General features: G+C 44.3%; 1 protein-coding gene across 2 annotated transcripts in view; it reads left to right on the forward strand.

Moving 5' to 3' along the window:
• The window catches only part of LOC108795068 (coiled-coil domain-containing protein 85C-like), a 110912-nt gene that overhangs the window by 96396 nt on the left and 2619 nt on the right, over positions 1-11897 (forward strand). The window contains exons 3-5 of one of the 2 annotated variants that reach the window (XM_018566250.1): positions 5246-5341; positions 7923-7931; positions 10729-10824. In XM_018566250.1, the coding sequence (XP_018421752.1) occupies positions 5246-5341; positions 7923-7931; positions 10729-10824 (201 nt within the window). The remainder of the gene's footprint in view (positions 1-5245; positions 5342-7922; positions 7932-10728; positions 10825-11897) is intronic. The other variant, XM_018566249.1, reaches the window with a different exon arrangement.

Here is an 11897-nt window from a genome sequence, read left to right on the forward strand (position 1 = left end):
GGGTAGGGGGGCGCATTGAGGAACCTGACCTTGGGGAAGCAGAGAGAGTAAATCCAGCCCTGCCTGTAAATGTTAGTTGGCAGCAGCAGAAAAAACCTAGGTTGTCTTCTCTGCCAGACGGATCAAATCTCAGAACAGGATGGACAGGAATGCAACTCCTTTGGCAGGTAAAACTGCTCCAGTATGTGTGTATTTAGCTGCCTTCTTTGAGTTCATCTTTAGTCCAAACCTTTTCTTTATGCAGTAAGGGTAAAACAACAGGTCCTCTTAATTAACTGTACACTATGTCCCCCCCCCCACCCCCCTCAAACTCACCACTGCTTAAATCAAATGCGAGAGAGGACATCCCTGTCTGATCTCCAAATTGCTCTGGTTGAAGCCTCCATTTGGCTAAGGAGCCACCTTTCCTCCAACAAGTCAGCACTGGTGATTGTGCACACACACATGCCCCTCCATATCTGTAAATGCCAGGTATTTGAGCCCCATGATTTATTGCGATCTCACATCTGAACCTCTGAAATGACTTTTCCTCTCACTTTTTTTGTAACAACAAAGTGAACTGTGATTATGGTCAATCACCCTGGGTCTAATTTTGTTGTTATGTTTAAAACATTTTGGTAGGTGTCCCTGATGCCAGTAGCACCCAATTGGTTTCAATTTGCCAGTTTTCTAGTGCTATATGAAAAAATGAAGACAAACCCTTTTATGTCTATGGACAAGAATCGTTCTATCGTCAGACACAATTGAAGCACTTCCTATTGTGTTCTGCAAAGTCTTTCTAGAAATGCGGAGGACCTGGTTTAATACGCACCATGTGACACGATTATGCGAGGTGGGAAGTTCACTGCAGAAGGCTCACTCGGTGTCAAGTCTTAAGTGATTAGGTGGGGCTTATGCTCTTGGACAGGTGCAGCTTGGCAGTTCATGGACCAGTTTTCAAAAGCGTCCACCGGCTAGGCGATCCTCCCTATTCTCTGATCTTTTTAATCCTTCTTGATGCGACAAATGTCATAATTGGCTTCTGCTTCATCTCTACTGCACATACCAAACGGGTTTGAAGTCCTTCAGAGATGACATGATGAAATGCAGGTAGCACCGGTGAATGATGAGGTCTTTAAAGGCTTGTCAATGTATGAGAGAGAAGCTTATTTCTAAGACTATAGGTGGCCTTAGAGTGACACAGTCATTATTGGGTAGGTTGAAGAACCTTAGGACTGTGGGGAGCAGGAGGTTGTGGTAGGTACCCTTGGTTGACTGATCGGCTATGGGGCTATATTGAATATGGCCGGTCACTCTTCTTTTTTTCCTCTTTACATAATCTAGGACTAAAGAGTGCATCATGATTTTATGTCCATTATGTGCCTTTATACAAGAACTTTCTCCAGTCAATGTTATTGCAGTGTACCATCGCATCCAATTGAAACTACTGCAAACACCCTGGAGAAAATCAGCATATACTGTATATTGTTTTTACCCCATATATGCTTATAATGGCAGCTTCCTTGGTCACCTTTCCCCTCCCCAACCTGCTAATTTGACAATAAAGTACAGCACCCCACTGATGAGGTTTCTGTGCTCCCACCTCTTGTTAGTGAATTCCCTATGTTAGATTGACAGCACCATGCCCTGCAACAGTCTTGAACAGTTCAAAGTTCTCCCCTGCCTTTCCCCAACTGGGTCCTGGTGGTCAATGGTAAGCCTAAAGCTGGCCGTCCACCTATAGATTATCTGCAGGTTTTCTCTGGTCAGATGGAACAAGTGCCACAGATTCCTCTATCTACGCTAAACTGTGTGGGTGGAGGAATCTCCCGCTGGGCCAAGCTTCAGTATCTTGCTAGTCGGCTCTCTAAACACCTGAACAATCTGATTGGATGCAGGCACTGGTCAGGTATTTTGACAGCCAGCGGGGCCGACTAGCAAGATTCTGAAGCTTGGCCAAGCGGGAGATTCCTCCATCGACACAGTTTAGCGTAGATGGCGGAATCTGTTGCACCTTTTCCATCTGACCACAGAAAACCTGCAGATAATCTATAGGTGTATGGCCGGCTTTAGGGTTGTAGTAAGCTAATACAAACACACATTTTAGGTATTTATACTATGCTGAAAATACTTGATGATTGCATACCCAGCCTTCAAATGGTTGTGTGGAGCTACTCTAATTTCTCCTTGAAAACTATTCTTGAGACTTATAGTTTTTACTATTTTTTTATGTCTTTGTTTTTTGTCTTTGTTATCTGATCCCAGATGTAGAGCTGGTGACTAAAAGGTGAATTTACAGCTAAATATCTCCCCTTTCCTCTCTTACGTCATAAATAATGTTGTCTAATGGCGCAGAAGCATGAGCCCCTTTTTTTGGTTTCTTAAAAATACATTACTGACATAGTGTTCACAGGAATACATATGTTCAGTAACAATTATGAACTCCATCTTGAAACATTTTAAACCTGTCACCCTGATGTACTCTATATTTGATTGATAACTGCAAAATATACATCTAATGGGGGTGGTAAAACTGCTCTCAAAATAGTATTTATAGTTTATAGGTGTGACGTGACTGACACCTGAACATACGGCAAACCTTAAGCAAAATTGTATCCAGGGGAACAGAGAAATGGAGCTGGGAGTCGGCGTTGAACAGGAATCATCTGCCGTTTGCATGTTTAGAATAAATATACTGAATTGTATTTTATATTTTACAGAAAGGGCAAAGTGTCTAATTGGTAAACTCAAGTTTGTACCATATTTGTTTTTATTATTTCGATAAGTTTCCTTTTTTTGTTGTTAAATCCGGACATTTTGTTGCTCTTTAGAACAGCTTGATTCAGTGCTAGCAACCATAAAATCATTACTGTTAGGCTAGGTTCACATCTGGGTGATCCGTGACCGTGCGGCAATCGTGCACAAAACCGCGCGAATGGTCAGGTAGTTACAGAGTCGACCACCACAGCCGATTGCACTGGCGGTGCCATTATTTTCTAATGGCACCTTAGTCGCACCGGGCAGATCGCGTGGTTTTCCGCCTGTGCAATTGAACACGATCGCAGCATTGTGTGTTGCAAAAAAAAGATACTTGTAATCAATGAGGCCACGCGGCAATCGTTTTGTGCACTTGAACACGATCACTTTGTCCCGGGGATCGCTGAGATATGAACCTAGCCTACTGTTTCAAAAAAAAATTCACACAAGGACATGTGCTGAGGGGAGCATTAAGGAGATGGTAAATCTATAGAGTGCATTTCGGCATCCTTTTAGATGTGCATGCCCCTTATTTATCCTTTAGACTAGGGAATGCATATTTAAAGTCGAAGTGGGGTGAATACAAATACTACACTCCTAAAACTGGTTACGTTTAGCAGCAGAGGAGTATGCATTTATTTATTTTTTATGCGCTGCAGTTCATGCATAGTGCACAAAAAAAAGTGAAGCGTGAAATCACACCACACAAAAAAAGTGCATGAGGGAGCCGTGGTCCTCCTCTGAAGAGGAAAGGCCTTGAATCCCTCAACTCTCCTTGGGGTCTGAGGCTCCTGACAGGGCCAAGGTACCCTGCTCCACCTAGGCTGAAACCAGGAGCCTTTGGGACCAGCTGATGCCATTCCACCAAATACTGTGGAGAGCTGTCCCAAAGAGAGAGACCCCCCACCTCTCCCGATGAAAGGACCCAAAGGCCAAAGAACCTCTCCCTATGCATCAGGATGAGACCTGTGGAACACACACACCTGTCATCAATCTGTGGGGTGAAAAGGTTATTGTGAAGAAAAACCCATCACCTAGTGTCATTGCCACACAGTGGGGTCCCAAACCTATAGTGTTTTTTTTCTAGCACCCCTGGGTGGACAGCACGTTTCTCTGGGCTTCTTGACACTTTAAGGGTAGCCAACAGCCTTACAACTGGGGACAAGTCTGGTGCCCCAGGCCAGAAGCAAACCCCTAAGAAGAAAGGTGACCCCCTCCTCCCACCTATTACTTAGGAATATATAAATAGATACACTTGACTTTACCCAAAACCCCAAATGTATATTAATTCAACCATCTCTAAGAAAAGAAAGCACCTTGTCCCCATGCCGAAGAGGACAATGACCTTTCCCCCACAACCCTGGTGGTTATGGGGGGTGGGGTCTGCAGGCAGTGGGGCTCATGTGCATCTGGGTACCGCTTTCATAAAGGGGGCACCCAGATGCTGCCCCTCCACCTTGTGAATGAGTAAGGGGTAGTTGTTACCCCTACTCATTCACCAAATAGTTAAGTAAAAAGTAAATAAACACACCACACCGTGAATAAATTCCTTTAATTGAATAAAAAAACACAACGTTTTTGACAATTCCTTTATTATGAAAATAAATAAAACAATCATCCAATGATGTAATACAATGCCAATCACGATGAATGATGGCCGCCGACTCGCACCGAACTCCTGCTACAAATGGCAGCTCACTGTCCTCAAATGGCATGTAAACAAACAGGTGGCACGACTCCCCGGGATTCTACTTTTAACAACTAGCGGGGTTTCGGCTCCCCTTTGGCTGTTCAGTGAATAACCCCCTAAGGGACTAGTGGACGGTTCTTTCCCTTCCGAACTTGAAGGTGTGCTGCTCCACACATATTGGGGCAGTAAAGTTTTTAAATAGGAACCATGTGCTCTACAGTGTCTGGCACCCACTGTATGGTCACATGTGCAGAACGAACTGGAACTATCCAAAATGTGTCCTCTCCTCTACTACCTGGTACCTGGTGCTTCTGGGTGACAGCACAGCTCAGGGGAGATGAAGTCAGGTGTGCTGCAGTGCACATGTGCTAACAAGGAGCATGCCTGCACTGTCCAAGGGGAGGAACAGACCTGTAAGGGTTGAGGGGAGGAACAAGACCTGTAAGTGTTGAGGGGAGGAACAAGACCTGTAAGGGTTGAGGGGAGGAACAAGACCTGTAAGTGTTGAGGGGAGGAACAAGACCTGTAAGGGTTGAGGGGAGGAACAAGACCTGTAAGGGTTACTTAACTGCAGCAGAGAATAATCAGGTCTACAGGGATGTGTTCTGTGCCAGTGCTGTGTAAATCTCAGGACTGCATGGGCAGCAATACAAATCCTTTGGCAGATAAAACAGCTTTCCTCTATGTATGTCTTCGGCGCATTTAGCCATTTTCCTGCCGTTCAGCTTGAAGCTGTGGTCCCGTCTCATAAACTCTCCATAATGATATAATTATATGTGTCTGCTACAACCTTGTCACACTTTTCCTTTTCTGTTTCAGCATTCCAGCCACAGCGACTTGAGGAGTTTACGGAAAGGCTTATCGCCGTACCACTCGGAATCCCAGCTGTCATCGCTCTCCCCGTACCAGGAGAATGTAAGGAAACCCTCTGCTGACTCTTAATTTACTTGGTGACATGTATATGTATTGCAGGAAGGACAGGTCCCCATTCCCCCTCCATCAGGATGAATATTTATAAGAGGTAGACAATGAAATGGGATTTATGCCCCCTAATAGCGGACGTCATGAATATGTATAGCGCCAGATCCCCGAGGATTCCCAGAAATTGCTGCTGAAGAATTTATACAATATAATCTGCTTTATTGTCCGGCCTGTCTGCCTCTGACAAGCCATTCCCATCCGTGATAAGGTGCAGAAGGAAGATGGAATTTACTCAGAGGAAGCGACACGCTCATACAGACGAGATGAGGGAAATTTTATGTCACAGCTTTGTGTGTTTGTGATGGTGACAAAACCCAGCGTCTGAAGAACCTTCACAATCCAGCATCCGTTGTTGCCTTCCCCACTATGTAATTATGCGTTTTACAGCAGAGTTATTACACTGAATCATTTTGTAATAGTCTGGGTAGGCCCGTGGCGTGGCTCTGAGCAGTGCATATAAAAAAGACCTATGAAGGGATTTATGCTTACTAAAAAAAAATATCCTAACAACAGAGTACGGATAGGAAATTGCTGTGCGCTGTTGTGGGCTAATGGGATGGAAGGAGCAATGTTTATTAATGATGCAACAGCACCCCGAGTGGTCAGCACTGAAATTGCAATTATTTAAAAAAGAAATTAAAGTGACACTAGACTCCGGAGTTAAGGAGAACTATGGGGTTAATGATTTTCCCCATAGTTCTCCGAAGGTGTCCTCCCGTCAGCCAAAGCTCAGTATACTGCAAAAAGCTGCAGCTCGCGGTATACTGAGACGCCGCAGCTGAGACGGATCCCGCCAATTATGTCTGTATGCGCCCAGCTGTGCGAGTGACAGAGCCAGCTGTACCCGCCCCCTTCCCCATCTGTTCCACCAGTTAGCACTAGAGGATCGGACAGGGGAGGGGGGAATCCTGTCACGGCTCACCCGCAGTGACAGGATCGAGAAGTGAGCGAGCGCAGGTATGTGTTCGCTCACTTCCCAATCTACTGAGCCTGTGACAATTTCATTATCACAGGTCGGCTCAGATTATGAGGCTGAGTGCCAAGCACTCACCTCATAATTCTCCTTTAAATCTTAACAATACATTCAAGAACGTAAACTATTAACAACAATGAAGGGAATTTATCAAAACTGGAGCAGACAAAATCTGGAGCAGCTGTGAATGCCAACCAATCAGCTTCTCTCTTTCATTTTCAAATCTTAACTGAAGAGAGAAGCTGATTGGTTGTCATGAACAGCTGCTCCAGATTTTGTCCCATGATAGACTACTCATTTTGTATTGAGATTGTAGTCCATCACAGGAGTGATCTAATGTAGCCACCCTCCAGAAGGAAGGACAGTGTCGGCACCAATTCAGAGATGATTTGAGGATCTACAGCCGAGTGATACACAAATAAGACACATTTTTGTTAATAGTTAAAAGGTACCTGAATGTATTTCTAAGATTTAACTCCTGAATATGCCCAAATTTTAGGCGTACAGCCCCCGTGTGCCCGAGTGCATAAGGCTTTGAAGGCCGTACAGTGTAAGAGTCAGAAGTTCCCATGACTTGCTATAATGTTAATTTCTAAATGTCACGTTATTTTTCTTCAGCACAGAACTGATACAATGTAATCTTGAACTGGTAAATGTGTTCCATCTCACAATGTGTTCAAGGACTTCCTGGCAGTTGTGGGAGGGGGGTGAACCCTGAAGCTGACGCTGTGAGCTGAATAAAGTGTGCCATTGTGCCAGTGATTGGTAGGACACAATATATGGTGACACCAAGACATCCTTTATTCACACCTATAAAATGTTTCTTTGATGCGCCTTCCATTACAAATCAATGAAAATGCATCAAAACCCATGCAATAAGACGCACATCAACACATCATGACCCATGTTAACGTGTTTTGATGCGGTTCCATTCATTTAAAGTGACATTAAACCCTCAGATTTTTTAACATAAACCAATACTGTAATGTGCGTCTTACTGTAATCCATGGTTGTTTCCCTTCTCTTTGCTGCTCTTCCTTTTAAATCTGTATCTGTTCTCATGCTTGGAGAGAACTTCCCTTTTCAGCTCAGGGCCTCTTCCTGTAGTGCTGGCTCAGGTTACAGCCTATACAAACATATACACAGACACGTTTGAGACAAGGCAGTCTGCTGAAAAGGGAAGTTCTCTCCAAGCATGAGAACAGATACAGATTTAAAAGGAAGAGCAGCAAAGGGAAGGGAAACTACCATGGATTACAGTCACTTTAAATTGAAATTGAATCAGAGGGACAGATGCATATAAAATCCGCATTGATTTCCTTTCCATCTCTCGCCATTCAGTCACATAGCACGACTTCCAGGGGGGTGGAATAACAAATCTACTGACAGGATCGACCGGTAATAAAACTATGGTAAAAGGGTGGGTCAGAAAAAACCCAAAAACTGCAGTGATAATGCTAGTGACAGATAGATCATGCAGATATATATAATTTTTTTACTATGGCCGGAGTTCCACTTTAAACATTCAGGAGTAGAGTGAAGGTGAGTAATGTGGGAGTTGGAAACAGAAGAGAGCGATAATCCCTTTAATGTTACTGAGACTAGAGCACATCTGTTTCCCAAAGATCCTTCACTGCATGAAATGGTATTGTCTGTACAAACATCTGGCAGGGAGACTATTCTCCTCTCTCTGGCTCCAGACAAGCTTTGTAACTCCCCAGCTGATACAATGCAAGTCTGTGTCCTAAGAATGAATGGCAGACATCCTATGATGGGCTTTACTATCCAATCACATCATTTCCAGGGACACTTGGCTGCTACGCTCGTGTATTTCAAGCTGAACTCCGGCTTTCCTTTCAGTCTTGCACAGTTGTGCCGGCTCCTCTCCTGGACTGAACCTGCTTACTGCACTCTGTGAGCTTCTCACAATGTACATTACAAGTTGCTGCAAGCTAGACAGAGCCCGTCTCATTTCCTGGCTGGAGGATGTCCAGCAACATCTAGTACCTTCCTCCCCAGCCTGACTGTCCCTGGCCCGCCCCCTTTCATTTATTGTGCTTCAGTTCTTTCAGTCATGGAGGCTCAGCTTCACGTGTGGGTTTTATGTAGGGCAGCCATACAAATGCAGCCGTCAATGAAATGGGCAGCCTCAAGGCAGTGCACATTAACATGCACAAAACAACAAAAACGCAGTCATGCCAAGGACTGAATGGGCCCTAAAAAAAAAAAAGTCAAGCCAAGGTGATGCACACAGGCAATTATTGCCCAGGAGGAGGTCCAGAAACATGGAGAGGGGTTGTTTTTGCAACGTACCTGCTGGCCCATAGAACATACTGTAGGTGAAAGGAGTCACATGGATGGTCTGATTTGTCAATACAAAGTAAGGAAAAATAAGATGTACCTGTAAAGGGTAAAAAATAAATTATACATAACACACAGAGACTCATCCTCAATACTGGACTGTGGGAGCCACAATGATAATATTCTAATAGAGACTCATCCCCGATACTGGACTGTGGGAGCCACAATGCTAATATTCTAATAGAGACTCATCCTCAATACTGGACTGTGGGAGCCACAATTATAATATTCTAATAGAGACTCATCCCCGATACTGGACTGTGGGAGCCACAATGCTAATATTTTAATAGAGACTCATCCCCGATACTGGACTGTGGGAGCCACATTGGTGATATTCGAATAGAGACTCATCCCCGATACTGGACTGTGGGAGCCACAATGCTAATATTCTAATAGAGACTCATCCCCGATACTGGTCTGTGGGAGCCACATTGGTGATATTCGAATAGAGACTCATTCCCTATATTGGACTGTGGGAGCCACAATGGTAATATTCTTATAGAGACTCATCCCCAATACTGGACTGTGGGAGCCACAATGGTGATATTCGAATAGAGACTCATCCCCGATACTGGTTGGTGGGATTCTGGAAGGTACCCATGGGCCTGTTCTCATGCGGCTATTGTTAATTGGTTCATATACTCAGCAGCAAGCATGGTGGTTATTGTGTTTTTACGCTGCGTTGCGAGCTGTACATTACGAGCTCTGCCTTGGGGCTTCCCTGAGTTGGCCGGCGGCATCTTCCACTGCTGGATGGGAGCCTCGGCTGTGACAGATAACCGGCATCTTGACAGGTTCCTTTTAGTGCGAGGTTTATTTTGGCTCATTTAATGATCGCTGGCTTCAGAATCTCTCCTTTAACATTCCCCTCTGCTCGCGTGTGTGCGCGTGATCGCTCCCTTTCCCCGGTCGTCATCTTACATAACCAGGATGATTGCTGAACAGATGCCGCAGCTGTCACATTATGTGCTGGATCTGAGAGCCATAGCTCGGCTGGAGACAGGACCTCGCGTGGATGACATCTCCAACTACTCAGCTAGATGTTCAGCACAGAGCTAGTGATCCCAACATCTTAAGTTTCAAAGAGCACCTGTACTGCTGGAGAAAATAATAGGCAGGAAGGCAGTGTCTTTTTTTTTCTCCCCTTCAATTATGGAGGACTTAGCATAGTTTGGAATGGTGCTGTTAAAGCTAAACCTCCGGCACACAAACTTTCATATATTCCTCATAGACACAAAGGATATCAATCCACTTTGTGTGCAACAAATACCTTTGCAAACCCAGATGTTACCTTGTATATGTAGTGACCGGTCTTTATTGAAGGAGGGGGCGGACACAAGACCAGTCACCCTGCACAGGTAGGGAGAGCAGCAGTGAGTGGTCTTTATTACAGGAGGGGGCGGAGACAAAGCCATTCACCCTGCCAAAGTTGAGAGAGCAGCAGTAAGCGGTGTTTATTACAGGAGGGGGCGGAGACAAGACCAGTCACCCTGCACAAGAAGAGAGAGCAGCAGTGACCGATCTTTATTACAAGAAGCTCCAAGTCTTGCACTGGATCACTGCACAGATCTGGAAGAAATACACATGGCTCTTGTATTTCGCATATTTTCTAATCCCAGAGTTCAGCTCTAAACTGCTGTACCAAAGTTTATGTGAAATGAATTGCTAAAATCTCATTTAAGCTTTGACTTGTTACTGTTTCAATGAAAGCTGCAGATTTCAAAATATGAAAAATTATTTTGGAAACATTACTTATTGGTCTGGGCATAATGATCCTAAGTTCAGATATTTCCGGTTAGAGAATGACAATGCTTGTGCCCGTTTTGCAATTTTGCTCCTACGTTGTCACCCTGTGAAACTAGCTTTTGATGGGGACTGCAGTTGGCCGTTTTAATACAAATTACACACTGGTTTTCTTGGGTAATAAATGTAGTTGCTTGTAATGCATTGTGTGATACAAACGAATGCGTCTTTATTTTTCTTACAGGGTCCAGCGCGGGTAACGTCAGATCCCTCAGCCACTCCCACGACCGGTTACAGCTCCGTGGTCCAGAAACCAGAAGCGGTAGTTCATGCGATGAAGGTACCTAATTGGAGGACAAAAAAAATAGATTTAAAAGAAGAAAATAAAAAAAAAATTAAAAAAAAATAGTTACTATTAAAGAAGCAGCAGAAATCCAGTTAAAGTGACATTAAACCCTCAGATTTTTGAACATAAACCAATACTGTAATGTGCGCCTTACTGTAATCCATGGTAGTTTCCCTTCTCTTTGCTGCTCTTCCTTTTAAATCCTCATGTCTTCTCATGCTTGGGGAGAACTTCCCTTTGCAGCTGACTGCCTCTTCCTGTAGTGCTGGCTCAGGTTGTGAACCTGCACACAGACACCATGTAGCCATTCCAGAGACAAGGCAGTCTGCTGCAAAACAGAAGTTCTCCCCCAGCATGAGAAGAGATACGGATTTAAAAGGAAGAGCAGCAAAGAGAAGGGAAACAACCATGGATTACAGTAAGGTGCACATTACAGTATTGTTTTAGGTTAAAAAAAACTGAGGGTTTAATGTCACTTTAAGTTGTATCTTGAAGCTGGTGCAATTCCTGTCTGACAACTTCTATGAGATCTTCTAACTTTTGTGCATAAATGTCTGTTAAGAGCACCAAACACAGAGGGGGGAATTCAATAAAGGCTTTACCCCACTTGTCTGACCTTTTAAAAGGTCCTGCATCAAATTCCAAAAATCCCTGTCGCCAGTTTCGGCAGCTTTACTGACACTTGCAGATTCTGTGAATTCTTAATAGTGTCACTCTTACAAAGTAGTGCTACGGCTGTGCTAAATTAAAAAAAGAATTACCTCCACTTCATGGCTAACGAAACTGTTTGCCTACACTACCCCTTTGTCACTGGTTAAGGACGTTGTCGGCTGCAAATGATGCCGACAGTGAGCAGAACCTGATTGGAAGCCTGAGGGACTAGTTCCCCATCAGCTCCACTCCACTAATTGATAGCAAGCAGTGGATAGATTCCATAGCCAATAGATAGTCTGCTGTTGTCTATGGATTCTGCCCCTACTGCCTGCTGTCAATCAGTAGTAGAGGGGGACCTGATGGGGAACTATAAGTACTTATCCATGTTGCACTCCTTACTGAAAGTCCCTTGT

Source organism: Nanorana parkeri, unplaced genomic scaffold, assembly GCF_000935625.1.
Source record: "Nanorana parkeri isolate BGI_ZX_2015 unplaced genomic scaffold, ASM93562v1 scaffold928, whole genome shotgun sequence".
Lineage (NCBI taxonomy): Eukaryota > Metazoa > Chordata > Amphibia > Anura > Dicroglossidae > Nanorana > Nanorana parkeri.